Source organism: Notolabrus celidotus, chromosome 9 (genome assembly GCF_009762535.1).
Source record: "Notolabrus celidotus isolate fNotCel1 chromosome 9, fNotCel1.pri, whole genome shotgun sequence".
NCBI classification, from domain to species: Eukaryota; Metazoa; Chordata; class Actinopteri; order Labriformes; family Labridae; genus Notolabrus; species Notolabrus celidotus.
In genome coordinates this window covers 26,234,411-26,254,806 of record NC_048280.1, presented here as the reverse complement: position 1 = coordinate 26,254,806, position 20,396 = coordinate 26,234,411, and the positions used below count along the sequence as shown (strand labels likewise).

The following is a 20,396-nucleotide window of genomic DNA, read 5'->3' as shown; positions in this document are numbered from 1 at the left end:
AAAAGTTGCTTATTTTGAATTGTAAATAACATCGCCTGTGTCAGTCTAGACTGTTGATGCACATATTCAATGAGACAGATACATCAAAACTCTTTCTATTTTCGGTTAGACACTAAACACACTCAAACTCAGTATGTCTGAGCATACATACAAACGCACACAAACCACCCGTGAACACGCAGTCATTGCCAGCGATGTTTCTGTAAGCAGGAGACCACAGGAATTGTTTATCACTGCAGATCAGAGTGACTAATCAGAAGCAGGCTGTTTCTTCTTGAACCTGCGCAAGGTCGAGATGTTCCCTCATCTCACACTGAGACGCGTACGTGCCATGGCATGACCTATTCTCCCCCCTTTTTAGTACCTCACCAACCCGGGTCCCTGTTCCAAATCCAAAGAGACCCTTTGTGGTGTTCTTCTGTCCTAGCGAAACAACAAACATCAGCGCTGTAGGGAATCCAGACTTACGCGAGACAAATGTTCCCTTTCGTTTTGGTTTATCTATCCCAACCTTGATCTTAATAATTAGCAGATAACGCATATTTCTCTTTGTGTCATGTGTTCATACTTATTATATCAAAGAGGCAAATGGATAATTATGGTAACTAAAAAAAGAAAAGAGCAACCAGAGACGAGAACCAAACTTGATTGCTATGCAAAGTAAGATTTTCCATTAGCATTTGCCAAAGTACCATTAAATGTTATGGGCACATCAGGCCCCAGAGAGTATGTTGGTCAGCACAGTGGGAGTATGACATCTTACACTGTGCAGGGCTTCACTGTGAGCCATGCAGACAGCTTCAAAAGAAGTAAACCGTCAGGAAAAACAGTCTGTAGGCCTGAACCACACGGCACAAGCACTACTCACAACCAGATAAATGCTGAACTGAGTCACCCTCGGGGAGGACGTAATGCTTGATGTATTAAAGGTAGTTACGCAACTTTTCTTTGATACAAACAACAACAAGCTGGTCGTAATATCAAGATGAGGCCAAATGCTGTTAACAGAGAGGAACAGGCTGACTGCTACAGAAAGAACGATGCAGAGCCAAGGCACAGTGATAGAAGTGATGGAGCTCTGCTGCCCATGAGGGATGTTTCAAAGCCACTCGAACGCTTGTCAGTGCAGTTTATTACTTCCTTGAAATATCTGTAAAAGAGGGAACCATTGAGCAAAAGAAAACTGTTTGAGCTGGGGGTGTAAATCTCTTTTAATGCTGCTGATCCTCGTGTTAGTGCCGCTTCCACAAAACCGCTCGCTGTTTCTCTCTCCCTACGGTTCCCTCATTACGCATCGTCTATGGGAAAAATGGCTGCCTTTTCACTTCGCCTTCTCAAATATTGCAAACTATAAGCGCTTTTCTGAGTTGTAACTGCAGGGGCTGTGTCTGCCAAGAGTCTGTCGCTTATACTTAGTCCCCCCTCTTCTCCTCTCCCCTTCCCTCTTCTCTTTTATTTCTGTGGCTGTTGGTTTGGAGAAGCCATGTCACAAAGCCAAAGTTGTGACATACAGCGGCATGTTGTTGTAGTCTAAACTTGATATGGATATTTGCAATACCGCAGCATCTTACAGTGATGGCTACTGGAGCAACATTCCCAGAAACCCTGTTTTTTTTTTGCGTGTATTTTCTTCCCGTAAGGATAGATTCTGACAAGGCTCCTGAAGCCCTCCACTTCTCCCCCAGGTTGGGTTAGTTCCTGGTGTGATGTTTTTGTGCGGAGAGGCCACCTCTCTTTCTTATCTTCCTGTCATCTCTGTGGGACGGCAGGGCATGACTCCTACTCTGGCTCCAGAACCACAGGCTTCCCCTGGACACCAAACCGCCGCTCCACACTAGATGTACTCTTTGAGAGCCTGGTTGTTTAGGGTGTGTCAGAGCTTATTAGTGCCAGAATGTGTGAAAAAAACAGAGCTGGGCAGAACAGTATTCCTGAAATACGTTTTTTATGGCTCGTTTCGAAAGTTTTAAGTGTCAGGAGTGCAGGGTTTACCACATGAAGCAGAGCAGGCGGACAGAAAATTTGGACAATCTCAAAGAAGTATGTGAAGGTTGATTTTTTCTTGTTGTGGTCCAGAGCTTCTCTGACACTATGAATTTTTCTGATTTGGTAAACCACATCCCTCTGCTATCTGAAGATGAATAAAATAACTGACACTAAACAAATTCATACAACCATCCCCTAACATTAATTTATGGGAGGAAGTTTGTGCTTGTGTGCAGGAATATCACATTTCTAACCTTTAACTCAGGGGTTCATAGCTTTTTCAGACAGTTCAGAGCCCTTGTACTGGGTCATGAACAACATGTGCTCAATTAAACATCAATCTGGATATTATGTAGCTCCTGACATAGAAGTGTATATCATAATATTTCATCATCTAATTTATCCGTCATGAGTAGGACGGTTTGGTTAAGATAGGTCTTGAGTCACCACATGATGTCAGACTCACAACTGTTAACTACTGCAAAAAAACAGAATATAGGTTGCACCAGTATAAGAGATGCAGTTTCTTTTTCGGGGTCTTCCACAGGGGAAAAAAAGGTTAAACTGTTTTTCTGTGTGACGATTTCCAATGCTTTCAGTAAATCCACAATGTGCTGTTTCTGTGCAGCTGTGTAGACATTTTTTGAAGGGTTCTTTTCAACCCAGTGCTACAAGTTTTATTCACTTGATAGTTTACTGACAAGTTCTTTAGGTGCATGATTATGACCATACTGTATATTAAAATGAGCGCCACAAGTGTTCACTGACTGTGAAGCCAAAAGATTTAGAGCTCCCCCTACTGACTGGCTTCAGTATATGTCATTAACTCTGCCTCCTTCAAAATAACAGATGGAACATGAGTCGAACTATAGAAATACAGTTCATGCCATGTAGTGTTTCCTCAAAGATACATATTTGTTTTTGAAATTACAATTGATTGACAGCTTCTGCAGCGTTCTATACCGCATAATCAAAGTAGAGTAGGAGAAAACATAACAAACACTAACAGAAGAGACAAGAGTGCTGACTAGCCTACATCAAATATATACCCCTAACTTTTAGCTAGCTATTTCAGGGATTTTAGCTTCAAGTCGGATTTTAGATTTTTAGCTGGTCACGTTAACTTTTTATCATACCTTTTTGACAATTCTCATTTGACCTTAATCTTAAATCTTAAACCTTATAGCTGACTTATCCTGGGAAATAAAAATATGTAACGGAAATCAAATAATGATTTATATTTGATGGAATTACTTGAGTTTCTCTAGTCTTTCCACATAAACCCCTGATAACTGGGGAAGAGCCCCCTGGGTACGAGAAAGTCTTCCTCTGGTTGGGAAACACTGATCTAAAGCACCGGGTCATGACCGTTAACACTGTTTACTGGGAGTAATGTTGACTCTTCAGTTGTTGGCAACATATTAGAATTAATTGAACGTATGCAGACAGGAGTATGTGTAGTCAATGGTGGATAATTTGCTTTAAAATAAGAAGAAAGAAAGATATTAGGGAAAAAAAAGTATCTATTCCAATGTAGAAGTGGTGGTGAAGCTGAAACCTATAATAAAATCACAAACGGCAGCATGTGTGTGGATAGTCTCTTGCGTAGACATACTTGTGGGCAATAGGAAAAATATAAACTTGGTGCTGAAGAACTGAACCTGCATGCAGCCCGGAGAATGTTAATAAGGATTACAGTTAATGCACTTATAATATACACTGCAAAAGCTAGGCATGTTTTGCCACTGTCTTTGAAGGCTTCTGCCAAGCAACACCAACCCTCATGTTTATGTTGAAAAAAAAAAATTCTGTGAGTCAAATCTAACTTAAAAAAAAAGTGCAGCTTAAATAAGCCAGGACTCTCAGGAGGAAGAGATAGAAATTCCTTCTCTGTCACACAGAACGAGGCTGTAATAATTTTTCTAACATGTAAGCCATAAAGCGATGCTGATGCCAGGGAGCGTGCTGTGACCCTGCCGACCCTGCGCCTGCTGCCTGGCCTCTGCTTAGTGTAAGCAGCATCCAGCTGAAAGCTACCAGAGGCCTTCATGTGTGTGTGTGTGTGTGTGTGTGATGTTTCCAAGGAGAGATGGGCCAATTAATCTGATTATAGTCGCAAATCCTCCGACATGTGTAAGCCTGCCTGCTACCATGTGCGGTACAGATGTGCGTCCATGTGTGTGTAAGCATGTATGTACCTGTGTGTATCTAATAATGTGATCCACTGACAGAGAGGAGGTAAAGCTTCAGAATCTTTGAGAAACATACAGTACAAGACCAAAAGTTTAGGATGGCAACCTTAAATCGAGAATGCGAAGGATCCGTCTGACCCTAAGTCACAGATTTCCAATGTAATAACCCACCTCATGTTTATAGCGGTGTGATTCTACACAGTGTGATGTAGTAGCAACAACAAGAAAACAGAGTTCTCCTCTCTGAAACAAACCTGGCAATTAGAACAGGTTTAAAAAGACTAAATAGCAGTTCCACCTCAAATCAACATCATTCTAAAGTTCTTTCTTGAGGCTTTGTTAACTGCGGCTCAAGTTGCGGCTGATTTGAGCTATTTTACCTGAAAAAAAATATTTACAAAACTCAATTATATTGTTTAAAACAAAGGTTTTGGACAGTTGGCTTAAGTAATTTAGCCAGACAGCTGGACCCTTTGGATTCCTAATAAACATCTGTCTTAAAGTTTAAAACAAGCAACTCATGTTGGCTCTGATAAGGAGTTTCATGTTGCACCAGGCTGCAAACAGTGTAAAAGATTAGTATCAAAAACTTAAATCTGATTGGCTGACACAAATCTGGGGAAAGTATATTAATTAACTGTAGAGGAAATAAAATATCTCAAGTGTTGTTTTTCAAACATTTATCATTCTTCTAAATGTAAATGGGTGTTTCCAGAAATAAAAGCTTTAAGGTCAGCTGTAACTGCAGATACATGCTGTGGGCGAGTAGTCGTTCTTCGGAAGTCAGAGAGCGACAGTTAACAGTACCTGAAATGAAATACTGGGTGAAATAGTAAACCCTCTGTCAAAGCTTTCGCGGTCTGTTTAAAAACACAACACCCAAGCACTTAGGGTTTTAAACAGCCTCTTTTCATTGGCATGGCTATGAATATGCCTATTCTGAGGGAGATCCTTTCATTTTCAAGCCAGAGATCTGAGTCAGTCACAGCTCGCCGTATGTTTGAGCCGCTGACTGCAGCCCGCGCTGAGGGGCGGGAGGAAGTGGAACGAGGAGCTGACAGACAGGCCTGATACTGCGCTTCCACCACAGGCCAATCCCCAGCTAACCCCTGTGCTGACAGCCAGGATGTAGCACTCATCCACAGGCCACAGCCCAGGCTCTGGGGCCCAGGAAAAGGAGAGCAGGGAGAGCAGGGAGAGGGCCGGCCTGCTGATGAGAGGGGGTGGGTGGGGGAGGTCGGGGTGGCTGGTGGTGGTGGCACGCACCGCTTTGTGCATGAAGAGGAGACTCCATAGACTGCGCCGCCTGCCAAAGGCATGTCTGATGCTTGGACCACTGACAGACCCACTACACACCATGCAAGTGGGCATGCTGCACACACATATGGTTACACACATGCAAGTACATTCACACAGGAATGCAAAAAACACTTCAATGCAACCACACTTTTTAAGAAGACATGAAGACGTTCACACCACAAACACTCAAGTGGCATTTTTCCTCAAACCAGATTTTCTGGTTACTTCACAGATTAAAGTGTAGTAGTGAAAACATACAACACAGACATAACAGATGACGAACTCGTCCTATTTTCTCCGACTGAGTGCTTTCACTGACAGTCCAAGTCATAAGAAACATTCATCGAGGAAATAGCTAAGGCAGAACCAACTTTCTCATGTAGTTTCACCTCTCCAGCCAGAAGTAATTGATAACATGACCTCATCAAAACTTCACTTCTCAGATATTTTTTAGAAGAAGCGAAGAGTGCGGGTCAATAAATAATGCTGTTCTGGTCGGTGCTGAGCAGAAGCACAGTGGAGCAATGAAGGTTGAGAGGCCAGCGGTGACCTCGGCCGCACGCTGCGAGAGGGCTCCGCTCAGAGCCAGAGCTGTCTCTCCAGCTGGGATCACAACACAACTTCTGAGCTCTGTTTCAGAGCACGACTCTGGCCTGCAGCGCAGTTGTGCTCCCCCTGTGAGGCTGGGCCTGCAGGGCCGGCGTCCAGGGCAGACAGACACTCGGGGGGTCAGTCAACCCACCCACTCTCAGAGGGAGGCCAGCGACAAGCATAGAGGCCAAAGAATGATTGGGGTTGCTTCAGACTTTAGCTTTGCTTTTTTAATGCTGAGTTTCGGTTTGCATGATCCACAGCCTACGACTGCTATTTCAGTTCGGTGGGGTTTCCATTGAAGTGACCCAGAGGCAGATTCTGTGCATAATAATGTGCTAGGAGGTTGAATCAAACAACACTACCGGCTGAGGAGAAAATTTAGATGAATGGAGCAAACAACACAGCCTCTACCTGCAGCAACACATTTTCTTATCAAGGCACGGGAAGGGAAATCTCCTTCCAGAGAGCACCGAGAGACGCACAAAAAACACTTTGAAAAATCTTTATGTTTCATCCCCTTATCCATCCATCCCTTTCATACACACCAGATCATTTTGCGGCGTTCAGGAGTCGGGAATTTCCCAAGGAAGATGTATTGTCGGAGCTTTCCTGGGAAATATTAATACAGAGCCAGCAGAGGAAAGGTAAAAGGAGAGGAGAGGGGTGAGCATGGGGTGAGGTACAGACAATCAGTATCATGGCTGTGCTACCTGATGATGAAATGCCTCTTTCAAACAGACGCCTCTACTGTTTGCCACCTTTTTTATGCAGAACATGATGTCTGTGTTATCAACAGCCCTCAGGGACCGTAAAGAGAGGTGAGTGTCTTGTAAGAATCCATGATGGACAGTGGTCTTCTCCACACACACACTCCGCTGTCATCACTGCAGATTCTCAACATCTGCCTCCCCTTACACCGCTTAGCTCTGCTCTTACCAAGCCCCCATCTCTCTACCTCCCCTCCCATCCCCTCCCACATCTCCCCCCCCCCCCCCCCCCCCCCCCCCCCATCAGGATCATCCAATATTTCCCCTCGCTGCTTTATGAAGCTTCCATGGGTCACGGACCTCATGCACAAATCATGCTGGCTTGCGGTGGGGGGGGCCGGTCAGAGAGGACGGAGGCGAGTCTGACACGTAGAAACCCAATCTGCACTGTTTTCATACACGGGTTATTATTCTTGCCAAGACAGCCATCACCAATCAGCGGCCGCTCTAAACAGAGAAGAGTTTAGGGAGCTCTGGCTGTGTATGCCGGTCCTGGCAGCTGATTTCCACCATAATTCCCCCACCGCACCAGCGGGAAGAGACGGAGAGTAATTCAGAGAGCCTGACAGCCGGCAACGGTTTAACACGGGGGTTAGCCCCAAATACATAGCTCTGGTTTATGTTGATGGATGGATAACCAAATCCCTCTCATTGTTTGCAATAAAACATAGATGTTAGTTTTTACACTGTGACACCACACTTGCTATGGAGCTGAATTATGATCTAGAGAGGAAAGAGACCTGACAAATGCACAAACTTAGTCAGACGCCAGATTTGGAACTTGTATTTGGAAACGCGAGGGAGGAAATAACAAAGTCAAACACACACGGATAATGAAAGAATCAAAGCAGCTCTGCAGTGTGTGGGCACAGGAGGTTCAGCAGCGACGGCAGAATTTTCATAACACAGAATATTGGACTGGTCCTCAAAGCAGGCCGGTAAACAGGACAGACAGAGAGGGATGAGCCACGCGGACCTTCCCCTCCCTCCTGCAGAGCACAGCAGCTCAGAGTGAGAGGAGATGCTGGGCAGGAATCTGGAAGTGCTGGTTAAAGTAATCACATTGGTTTCACTGCATCTGATCTGCAGTCTAACAGACTTCCAACAGTTGAATGAGTAAATAAAGTGCCCCAGGGGACTCCCGCTGGAGATGGATTACCACAAGGGTGCAGACACAAAAGGAGCTGAAGCCCCACAACCCCGATGTGAGTCGTGGACAAAAGCCTAGTGTTGGACCTCGACCAGGGAAACCGGCAAACTTTATTAATCTCATCCTAGACTCAACCTCTCACCACCGCACTCATAGACACACTCATGCTCTGCTGCGTTCAGGTACACAGTCTTAATTGCAGGTGTTTGTGACTCTGTGATTGGGTGCAGAGCAGGGTAAACACATGCATGTCTCTGTGACTGTGTGCATGTGCATGAGCAAACATTTCAACATACTGTAGATGCACAAATGTGTTCGCCTGGGTGTGTATGCGTCCGCTCGAGTGCATAGACCACATAAGATGAGTCTCATGCTCACTTGGCTGTGGAGGCCGGGTCTGGAGGGGGACTAAGGGCCGTGGCATTCTGCGGCCCCATCCCACCCTGGCCCCATTCTTCCCCCTTTTCTGGGCCTGACACAAATAAAAGGATTAGGAGCCCCCGTTTCCGTCAGACCCTCCATTCAAGACAAAGCTCTGACCAGCTTAGTGTCACACTTAATGATAAAAGTGCAAATCTCTGTCAGTCACTTTGGGCAGGAATACCGGTATTTGGAGGGCTAATCTCATTTGATGAAGATTAAAAGGACTAAAAAAAAAAAGACAAAGAAATGCTGTATCTGGACAAAAATCTTTCAGATTTGACCAAATGTGACATTCAGCAACAAAGATGAGGTGCTGAAATGTGTCTTTAAAATCCAGAGAGTGAATGTGAGACAGTGGAAAAGCTTAGATTTGAGACAAAGAAAGAAGAGAGGAAGCAAGTGTACACACACACACATACACATGCGCCCACACCCTCACAAAGAACCTGGGGTGTATGTAGACAAACACACGGCTCTGCCCATTCCCATGTAGAGCTAGAATGTGTGACGTGAGTGTGAGAGTAAGCCTTGGGCACACAACAGTCTGAATGCAGCACTTGCCACTATGATGCCAGTCCTCTCTAGTGTATCTGTGAAAAGCCTACGTGTTGGAAAAACATTCCAGAGTGGGATCACGTATACACAGTTGGGGCCAGCAGCGATACTGCGAGCCAGTGGCAGAGGCCGTGTCTCAATTTCTCATGCACGTTCGACTGGGGCCGCCTGGAGAAACAAGTGTGGGCTACTTCCAGAGTGCAAAGAAAGAGCAGAATGAGACAAACAGATCTGAAATGTGATTAAAAAAATATGTGAGAAATGTGGAGAAATGATTTTGCAACCACAGACACGACGTAAATGATATTTATGAGGAAGAGCTTCAGCGCTGCAAAAGTGCAGCCGCTTAAAATGTTCAATCCTTCTGATTTAAAACATGTAATCTAGCAAATTGAAATAGAAACATTTGCTGAGTGCGTGTATTTCTCGGCTGCCTGCTCTAAGAAGCCTATTACAGTATTTCACAGATTTAGCCAAAATCTAATTTGCAAATTGCCTTTAATGGTTTGTGGTAGGCTTCCTTTTTGTTATGAAGAGTTGTCACGCTGTGAAAATAAACCTGAAGGCCCGAGGACTTGGAGCCAGTTATGAAAATCAGTACGCTGCCGAGGCCGATGGCTCTCTCTCCACCGTCACTGATTAGCATTCCCGATTGACTGACATGTCCCACTGGCTGCCTAACAGCCGGCTTTAGGAGATGAGGTTAAATTGTGGCTACCAACAAATTGCATGCTTGAGTTCCTCTGCACCCCTCTGCTATCATCCAGTGTAATGTGAGCACACCAGGCAGATCCCTGTGCAGATCCTTCTCCTCCCCGGCACTACACCCCTCCGCCCACCCCCACCCCCCTACACAAAGCCACAGAGACCTCGCTCCACATCCCTCGCCACCAGTCTGGCCTCTAAAGTGGTGATGGGCATTACCGTGGCTGAGCCTCTGCGGCTTCCCGGAGCGTCCTGCAAAGTGCTTTGTGCTCCAACTGCTGCACAAGTATCCTAATAGCCCCCCCCACTCCCCACATACACACCCACTCATTCTGTTAAACACACAGCGGAAATGCCTTTACAAAATAAACCTTACACGAATTCACCTGATAATACTTCAGATTTACTGGCACCATCTCAGGAAGCATGCAGTGAATATAAACAGCGGACTGTTCAACCCTTTATGCATGAATCTGGTGTGGAATTTATCACAGCACTGTTCGTGTATACAAGTAAAACAATATGTTGAATCAAATATTTATCACTTAACGGGCCGTTTGTGTGAACCAGGAAGAACAAAAAATAATAGAGCTTGAAGACGTTGCTCGAGATGCAAATAAATGCAACTCTAACATCCGTTAATAGGTGAATACATTGGGTGGAGTGGGTGGGGTGGGGGAGAGGCTGCAAACCATGAGATGACAGATGATGCATCCTCATATGCTGCAGGGACAGGCCGAGCCATGTTGACATAAAACCCAATACTTCCTTACAGAGGAGCGGGGCCAGCTTCAGCTAGCTCCTCGCCGAGCACTAAAAAATCCCAGCAAGCTGAAGCAATATTATCCAGCTTAGTGTTTCTAACATTAGATTTGTCTCTCTGTAGAGGTCCTCTTTTATTTACCCAAGAGCAGTGGCTAAAGACTCATTTTTATCCTTTTTAGGGAGAATTGTGAAAAAAAAACAAAAAAACAAGTGGAGCTAAAAGTTAGGAGGCTTTGTTGAGGGGAAATGCTCACCCACAGCACAGAGCTGCTTTTTAAATACTTTAGCAGGACCAAGGACGCTCTTTAATTAACTGCAAAACTGCCTGGCTAGCTTGACAACACAAACTACATCCTGACTTTTTTTTTTTTCCTTTTTTGTTTTGGTGTGCATGTGAGTGTTCACTAAGTGCCAGGCCATGCGGGAGTGTCCTAGAGTGAATAAAACACACACACACACACACACACACATGCATGGTGAGCTAACACAGGAACCCTGCAGCCGTCAGCATCTCTTACACACACACACACACACACACACACACACACACACACACACACACACACACACACACACACACACACACACACACACACACACACAATGCTGCAGCAGCGTCCCAAGCACAGCTAATTAAAAAACAACAATTTCACAGGAGGGCACTCCAAACAGTTTCTAAAAAGCAGCTCTCAGCACACCAGGGGATCGTCCAGCAGCATGCACGGGAGGTGAGACAGGTTTCAGGGAGCTCTGCTTTTTATGGCTTCATCACTGCTGTGTTTTTCTACTACTCATACAACCGTGACCTCGATTTCATTCTGCTTACTGCACGTGAATAAAAAAATGAATGCAGGGGGGGAAAAAACCCTGCACGCTGATGTGTTTGGAAAAGTTACAAATGAAACACTCTAAAATAAATTTTGCCGGATGGTAAAACTTTATAGAGCGTGGAAAAGTATCCACAGTGGAATGCAACAGCAGGACCCAAAAGCAGGTTGTATAGTATATTTAGTTAATGTTATGCTTTTTTATAGATGGAGTCCGTGGCAGTTCCTAACAAGGCAGTCCATTACAGGGGTGTCGTCCAGTGATAGGCCTTATTACACTCACTGCCTTCAAAGCATCTGCTTGGTTAGAGGAGAGCTCTCCCTGGGGAAAAGATCTCCCTCTTTCTAATGATGTATAATTGACCTCCAAACACCAGGGCACAACAAACTCTCTCGGGGTGGTGTAATTCCACTCTACCTTTTACATACCGCCCGTCTCGTTCAAGCATGTTCCTCCTCTACGGCTATGGTTCCTGTCCAACTGACAGCTCTGCCTTTTTGCCTGCAATTTTTATCAAACCTGCGCTGAAATATTCTCGCAAAAGGCTCCTCTAGATTCCCGAATTTCTCCTCTTTTAGCATAAATTTTATTTTATTGCCCCCTCTGGAAAAAAAAGCCCTGACATCTGCACATATGATTTATTTCCCGGGCCCTAAATCTTACACACTCCTCATTCACAAAAATACCTACAAAGCGAGGATAAACACAGGTCAGCCGCGTGGCGCAAAAAGGAGGCAAACATAAGGGATAAAGGCTAATAAAATCCAATCTTGTTACTATATAATTGCACTATATGGAGCGGGATGTGTTGAACTGTGTTGGTGGGAGGTTTAATAACACAGTACACAATTGTTTTCCCCCGTCTGCACTTAAACCTGTTCCAAAGGTGCCAAAAAAGACTGCTTGCCAATTCCTTGATTTATTATAGGCAGTGAGAGCTGATTACGGGGCATGAATCAGTTGCTGTAGGAATGTAATTAGGCACGAAGACCTCTGCAAGGCTAGGAGCTCTCTTCACAGCCCAGAGCAGTTTGTGGGCTGACAAATGCATCTTAAATGGGTGTCATAAAAGTCAAAAAGGTGCCAATTACATCCTTAAGTATCCCATCAATGCAAACGGAATAAACAACAAAAAAAAGAGATACTTGTGTCTGCGTGATGGGAGGGAGCCTGCAGCTAGCGTTTAACCTGGGAGGGTTTAAAAAAAAAAAGTGTGAGAAGAAGGAGGGTGAAGAATTAAAAGATGTGATGGATAACAGAGTGTGAGAGCAGGCTGTCGCCCAGCAGGTTGTTGTGTTGGATGGGGTGATCTGGGTTGCCACACAGGCTCAAACACAGTATTCAAATTAGCAAATGTAGCAGAGGAGACAGGGTTATACACCGAATATGGAGCTTTAAAGGCAGAGAAGAGAGTTTAAAAATGACTTGCAGGCAAAATAAATCTTTCCTTTCCATCTGTGTGTGTTTATTTCTACCGTGAACTCTTTAAACACGACTAGGAAATAAAAAAAAGAAGTGGACACTGCTAAAACAGGCCAGAGAAAGAGATCCCTCTCTCTCTCTCTGCTTCCAGCCACCTCTGAGCCGTGACGCCGTGACTCCGGTATCCCTGAGTTACCGCTATGAATTTTTTCCATTGTTATCAGCCGACTACACTCCTGTCACAGAGCCGGATGAATGGCACGCATGGCAATAGATGTAACCCTTTGTTGCTCGCGAGGTATCTAGCAGAGAGCTATAATGTCCCGGTAATCGAAGTAGAATTGTTGAAAAGGCCGCACACAAAAGCTGAAAATTCAGTGACAAGCATGAAAAGCGCTCATGCGATGAGAAACACAGGGGCACCCCAGGGTCCTCACAGGGCCAAACAGCCACCCTCAGCATTGTTGTTACTTCTGTTAGAATATTTGGCCCACTTTGACTGCACTCTCTGCTGCTTTTATGTGATAATTAACTAATTAAATCTACTAATTCATCTCACTCTATGGATAATGGCTGACATTTTACCACCTTTAATAAGCCTTAATCAGTGTGTAAAACTTTATTGTGTTTCAATATTAAACATTAAGAACATGAGTTCAATTATTATTACCATGTATTTATAATTCATGAAATAATTATTTTTAGCAGTTACAATATTGATAATACTGTTTTTGTTAAGTTGTTATGTTATTGTAATTTTGGAGGGGTAAATAATTAAATCAACAATCTTTATTTAATCACAATATCTGTCAGCAGCTGTAATCACACTAACACAGAATGGACCAGATTTTTATCAAAGTTATCCCACATTTTGGAAGTCAATTATTAATGTATTCAAAATTATGAATGCGCATTATGCCTGCGTGCGCGAGTCGCGCGTGCGCACACGTCCAAACTTCTTATTTTTACTATTATCTCTAAGATTTCGTTTTTACCCAGTGAACGTCGGCATATTTATCTGACAGGCCTACGTATGACTCATATCAGAGCATAGACAGATATTTTCATTACACCGGGAAATTATTACAGCGCTTCCTGCCGCGTGCAAAACTGATAATATTTAATAGATTGAAATACTCTTTCAGTCAAATAAGCGAAAAACATTATCGTATTATTTTTTTCAAAGCATGACATTGTCCAAGTAAAAAAGGGAACATAATTTCAAAAGTCGTAAGTTTAAGGCTCATCGATCCATCAGATTTAGAAAAAAACTATTCTAAAATATTTGCTAATCGGAAAATTAAATCCACTAAGCGCTGCAGATTCACAATTTTTGAAGAAAAATCTGCTGAAAATAATTTCTTCTTTTTTTTTATTACCGAGCAAACAGCGGTTAGTGGTGATGGGGAAAGGCCACACGATGCACCCAGGAAATAGACTGACACACAGATGTCAGAGAGCGGAATAAAAACCGAGACTGCACGCCTGCACACTTTCGGGCCTGAGCGGCATCACATCCTTCTTTGTCTAAAAAAAAATCTAATTCTGCAGAAACAAATGTGGAAAATACCGTGGGCCCCCGTGACAATAAAAGATCCAAACATATGATAATAATATATGACCGCTAAGGCGAGCGTGCTGCAGCCAGTGTGAGCTCTGTGCTGCACATATTCTCATCGCCTCATTTAGAATTCAAAAATGTGTGAAGTGCTCAAATTATGCTCAAATTATTCCTCTAGCTTTTTACTTTGATGTTTTCCATTTTTATAATTTCTATGAAGTGTCTAGGAAGTGTCAAACGTTCACTTCGACCGGATGAGCAGTAACAACAGGTGAAATTGTGCCACAGCTACGTGTTGGAAATAAAAAAATTTAACACTTGATTAAATCCAATAAAATTCAAATAAGACTTCAACTATAACTGACAGGCTTTGCACACAGTGGATGGCACACGTTAACACACATCTACACACACGCACTCACACAAGGCCTCGAGGCCAACTACAGCCATCACAGTGTCTTTTTCTCAAATCACTGCACACCAACCAAAGCCATCTGAAGACAAGCATGAAGGAGGAGAAAGCAGGAGAGCAGATATTGTGCTTACTGTTGGTAGTCGTGTTTGCAGTAAAGTTTCCTTTCTCTGAAGTAACAGCTGGTGGTGAGAGGCTGTTGACACACGGTGCACTGCAAACACTCCTCGTGCCATGAAGAATCGTTGACCCTCATCAGGAAGCGGTCGGAGATGGGACGCTGGCATCCTTCACACACGGAGGGATGATGACAATCGCTGCCTGGAAGAACGGCAGAGGAGTTATGGAAGAGAGAAGGCCTGAATTAATGACTTCAATGTGGTTCAAAATACTGTGTAGTATTAAATATTTACACACTGGCTTCTTGAGTAAATAAATGTAGGTTCAATGGTGTTAAATTACATAAAAACCGCAGATTATTACAAGTGAATTTGATATTATCTTCCAAACAAGGCCTTCAGATTACATCACTCATGCAGCCTGCAGATGATTGAATCACAAAGGATGCATTCAATTGATAATCCCATCCAGTTTAGAACACATTCATTATTAACGTTGTATTCCTTTACATGCGTGAAAATCTACTTTCCCGGTTTTCACGTGCGTAAATGTCAGGAAACAAGGAAGCAGTAAGCATGCATGCACAACAGTGGCATCCAGACACAAATAACAGACACTCTCTTGCACTTCACAGTGATTTTTTTGTAGTTTTTTTTTCAAATAATAAAAGCCTCACCGAGCATGACTCCGAGCGTGGCCTGTCCCGAGCGCAGGGGATGGTCTTCAATTTTTATGCCGTCCAGCATGATGCACGTCTCGGACTGTTCTCCCACGGAGAGGCGCTCCAGTGACACCAGACCTGTTGCAATATCCATAAGAAGACGACAAAGTCAGACTTGACAAGGAAAGGTCCACAGAGCCTGCCTGTCTGTTCGTCTGTCTGTCTGTCTGTGCGGAGGAAGAGCAGCGTAAAAAAAGGACGAGGTGGAAACCTGTTGAAACCGTTTGAGCTCCGCGTGACACACTCAGCCTGCAGCTCGGAGGAGGAAAATGGAAAATGAGCTTGAGTGGAAGAAATGCAAAAAAAAAAAGTCGACTTAGGCTCTGGATAGTTTTTAAGCAAAGAGAGTTTAAGTCGGCTGCATAAATCCCAGATGAATGGGAGCAGCGTGGGGAGACAGAAAGCAAACAATAAAGGTGTAAAAGTCTCTGAACAGTCACCTGTTAGGATTAGACACTGAGGAAGCTCTATCTTCTCGTCCTCAAGCCGACCGGAGAAAGCGGGGGACTTCTTCACGGAATTACACTTTTGTCAAGGATGAGACGAAGAAGAAGAAAAAGTTGACAACAAATCCCCCCAAAAAATAACTAAAAAGCAGTGTATGTGTGTCTATGGATGTCCCAGCAGGCTGTAACTCTTTGGAAGTAACGCAGACGGTTGGTTGGTCTGTGCTCCTGTCGCTGCAAAAGTCTGAGATCGAGATTGAAGCGAGTGGATCCTCCCACTCCTGCATGCATGGCTTCACTTTTTTCATTCCCCCATTCACCGCCGTTGGGATGCGATTGGAGCAGAGTACAGTGCGCTGCACACAGTCCAATAACACACACACACACACACACACACAGACCGAGGCAACCGACCGTCAATAGACAAGAGACAGAAAAATGAGATTTCACAGACACTGAAAAAGCAATGACAAAACAACAATAATAACAAGTGTTAGCCTATTATCATACTGAAATTATCAACAGACATCAAACATCAGTGATAACAAACTGTGATTTAAATGTCATTTCATATGTGATAAGATGTCTTAAAAAAGGTGCAATCTGTGGAGATAATTCACCAAAAATGACATTACAAATACCAACTGAGAGAAAAAAAAAACTATGTGCCCCTTTAGAGATAATAGCCTATATTTTTATATTGATTCTGAATTGTTGTATTTGGCCCAGCAGTGAAACTAGATGAGCATCTCATGCTTTCTCTGTGTATTGTTTTCAGTTGAAGCTGCTGTCTCCTTTCAGCTGATGCACCTGGCGATCAGAGTGATAACAGCGCGCTGTCCGGCACTGCCAGGGCCAACACCACACATGGATATCTATCTCTTAAAGACAAATAGCACCGATTATTAGAAGAAAAATATATATATATATAAGATTAAAAATACAACCGAGGGACGTGTGCTTGATTTACTTTACAGGGACACATTAGCGCGTCTATGGATCGTTTATTTAGCCTAGCTGTCTTTAGACTTTTTAACACGTGGAATTATTTGTGTGTGTATTTTTTTCTTTGGCATGAAGGCCTTTATATTAGCCTGTGTGTGCGTTACATATTGTACCATTTGGTGAAATCATGCATGGGGTAAAAAGATGACCGTGGAATGATAAATGATCTGCAGATACGTACCGGGATCAAGATGTGTGCAGAGGTGTGAGGAGCGTTGCATTGAGGCCTGTCTGAAATAACAGGTCTGCGCTGCGTTCAGGCCACGCTACAAAAAAAGGTTATCTTGTGTTTTACTTAAATAAGCTAGCATATACAGCTAAAGGAAAAGAGAGAGAGCTGGACCCATTTAAAATACGTCAGCAGAAATGCTACATAGTCAGAGAAGCTCGTAAGGGATTTAATTCATTGAAATTAATCGCAATAGGCCTGACAATAAACTACATGAGCTGCTCAATTGAACACAAAGACATGCCTTAAAGACAGACCAATCCTGACAGACGAGTATGACTAACAGCAACTTTAATAATGTTAATAACAAAGACAACAATAATAATACAAAAGTAATAATAATAATAATAATAATAATAATAATAATAATAATAATAATAATAATAATATGAGATATAGACGTAGAAATAAATCTATATATTCAGCATTATTAGTTGCTAAACAATTTAATAAATGGCTGTTGAAAATGTGAAAAAAACAATAAAATATTTTCTCTTCCTCTTCAGATTTGTCTTAAGTCTCAGTCAGTGTTTACCTGTGATTAGGCCTGGCTGTTTTGTCTCTGACTCTTTGTGAAGCCTCCAGACGATGACCTGTAGCCCAGATCTGTAAACATTGCTCCCACTGCTGCTCTCGCCCTCTGCTGGTCAGTCAGGGAACTGCTGTAGAGACACAGAGGAAGTAAACATTTGACTGGAAATCAGTATTTCTTTTTTTTTTTTTTACATAAAGACACATTTTAGAAGTATTGTATGGAAGCCCAGAGCGGCCATACATTCTATTTACTCAGGTTTTCTGTTAAGAATATTAATTCGTTTTTTGATTTTTTTACTATGGCTCCCAGCTTATTTATCTTGTTAAATGGAGATAACAATGCTAGTTTTTGTGTGATAAGAAGTTAATATCAGTTGATCACAAGCTACTTTTCTATTATCTCGGGATAACAAGGTTGGTGTCTCTTTTGCAATACATCAATTTACCTCTTTATCTGGAGATAAAGCAGTTTGTTTTCTCATGTAATATATTATTTTTTGGGATCTGGACAAAAAAAAAAGACGCTGGTTACTGTGATAATAGGCTAGACGGCTACATGCCATGCTACAACTGTCCACACTATAGGGAGGTTAGTTTTCTTTAACCCTCCTGTCCCCAAATTTACTAACATATTTTATCCTTGGGGTCAATTTGACCCCAGTAATCTAAACCTCCAGAAACTGATTCTTACCTAGGCTTATATGTCAGGTACTTTGTTTCTTTGTTGACTACCTAAATAGCCCTTTAAATAAAATATATGTCAAGCATAAACACAATTTAAAGCATTTAGAAGGACTTTATTTGTAAAACAGAACATCAAACTGCTGCAAGATGTCATGCTCTCATCGGCCCTGCCTTGTTTCTGTTATCAAAACATATGACACAGGACACATCAATGAATGTCTTTATAGCATGGTGGCTGGAAATATTATATCTCAATATAAAGGTTGGTAGTTCGATCCCAGCTCCTGCAGTCAGATGCGGATGTGTCCTTGGTTATAGTGACCTAAATATCATCCAAAACAACCCAAACAAATGTGTGTAAAATGTTGATATTTCTTATGTTTTATACAGCTAAAACAGCCTGGGGTCAAATTGACCCCAAGGAACACCAATGCGTATTTCTTTTTTTTTTACTGGAAATTGGAACATGTCAACATTTTAGTTTTATGTTTTCCCATTTGTCCCCATTAAATTAGGAAAAGTCATGAAATATGAAGCCAAAAAAATGATATTAGAGATTTGATGATTTAGAGACGTTAAAAACTGAATGGGGTCTAATTGACCCCAAGGATAATAGAAGGGTTAAGGAAGTAAGACAATTTTTTTATTTGTTTTGCAGATTTAAAACTCTGGGGAAGTTATGATCATCTGATTAGATCAAGATCTAAAGAAAACAACTGAAATCAACTTCTTACAGAAAATGGAGTAAATAAAATGTATGGATGCATGTCTGCTTAGGGCTTCCGTAAAAAGGACACATCACAGCAAAGGAAAATGAAAAGAAAACGCAGTTGCTGTTGTTTTAAATCCGTTTCTATAGATTTTCAAAAAACATATTTCTTTTTGATACCCTATACATTCCTAATAAAGTTATATTTTCAAGATATCTCTGATTAGTAAATTCATTTTGACTTAGTCAAAGTCAACCAACCTCAGTTGATTGATCATACCAAAAGCTAGTATTAGAAAAAATGTGTTTTTGAAACATTTTTTTTATTTTTCAAAAGTGAGTTTACTGTTTTTGCAAATTAACTCTTCAGAAAGAACACAGTAGTATTCTTTCTCGATTAAAACTACTCCATAGCCTACCTGCGAGTCATGAAGTCATCCTCCCCCGGCTTAGTTTTTGTCTCTCCAGTGTCCAGCTTTTTTATCAGCATGAGGTCAAAGCCCTCCGCTCGCACTATATTAGATTATCTCAGCAAGCAATACGAGGCATTATGAGCTGAACAACATCAATATAAAATAATCAATACATTCTAAAAAAATATATCCTTATAATAAGCCTGTGTTATCCTGCTTGTAGTCCCCAGTTCCCTCGTCTATTGAGCAGGTATCGGCCGGGTCACTTGTGTGAATGAGGACATCAAACATTCATTCAATAAATCAATCCGCCAACTTTTAGCTCGAGGGCTTTTAATGAGCCTTTACGTGCACGATCCCTCCCTCACTTCATGACGGAGAAGAAAAAACACACTTTGCAGCAGGTGTGAGCTCGGGAAGAAGAAACGCTCTGCTAAAGTTCGGTAAATGAGTTTAAAGTGAGCAGAACTGTTGCGTCCATCGGAAAGGTAAGAGAACACGCGCTCTAACAGCTGCGCACATTCCTGAAGCCTCGCGGACAGCTGCGGTTTGGATTAAGAGCCTTCAAAATGAGATTAAGATTTGGATTTTAAAACAGTGTCTGTCGGGGGGGTGAATACAGTAGAAATTAATCGAAAAAAGTGAACATTTGATCCTACGTTGAAATTGCAAGCGCAAAGTAAAAAATAATCGAGAATATCTGCTTTTTTGGAGACAAGTTCATCAAGGAAAGGTAGAAATATAACGCAAAATTTAACCTATTAAATATGACGTCATTTCAAATTAGTCTTTTTCACTTAAAAGGTTATTTTAAAAAGATAAAAAAAAATGTTACTAAAGACCCTGAACCAAATTGAACCTAAATAATTTGACGCA

At 42.4% G+C, this 20,396-nt stretch overlaps 1 protein-coding gene across 6 annotated transcripts in view; it reads right to left on the bottom strand.

Moving 5' to 3' along the window:
* lmx1bb (LIM homeobox transcription factor 1, beta b) overlaps positions 1 to 19,634 on the bottom strand; it is a 52,614-nt gene extending 32,980 nt beyond the window's left edge. The window contains exons 1-6 of one of the 6 annotated variants that reach the window (XM_034691213.1): positions 19,527 to 19,634; positions 17,716 to 17,842; positions 17,133 to 17,217; positions 15,941 to 16,025; positions 15,456 to 15,578; positions 14,794 to 14,980 (exon numbers count right to left, since the gene is read on the bottom strand). In XM_034691213.1, coding sequence (XP_034547104.1) covers positions 14,794 to 14,980; positions 15,456 to 15,525 — 257 coding nt within the window. In that variant the 5' untranslated portion in view covers positions 15,526 to 15,578; positions 15,941 to 16,025; positions 17,133 to 17,217; positions 17,716 to 17,842; positions 19,527 to 19,634. Of the gene's footprint in view, positions 1 to 14,793; positions 14,981 to 15,455; positions 15,579 to 15,940; positions 16,468 to 17,132; positions 17,218 to 17,715; positions 17,843 to 19,526 lie in introns of those variants that run through there. The other 5 variants (XM_034691209.1, XM_034691210.1, XM_034691211.1 and 2 more) reach the window with 5 other exon arrangements.
* Between the last annotated feature and the right edge of the window lie 762 nt (positions 19,635 to 20,396).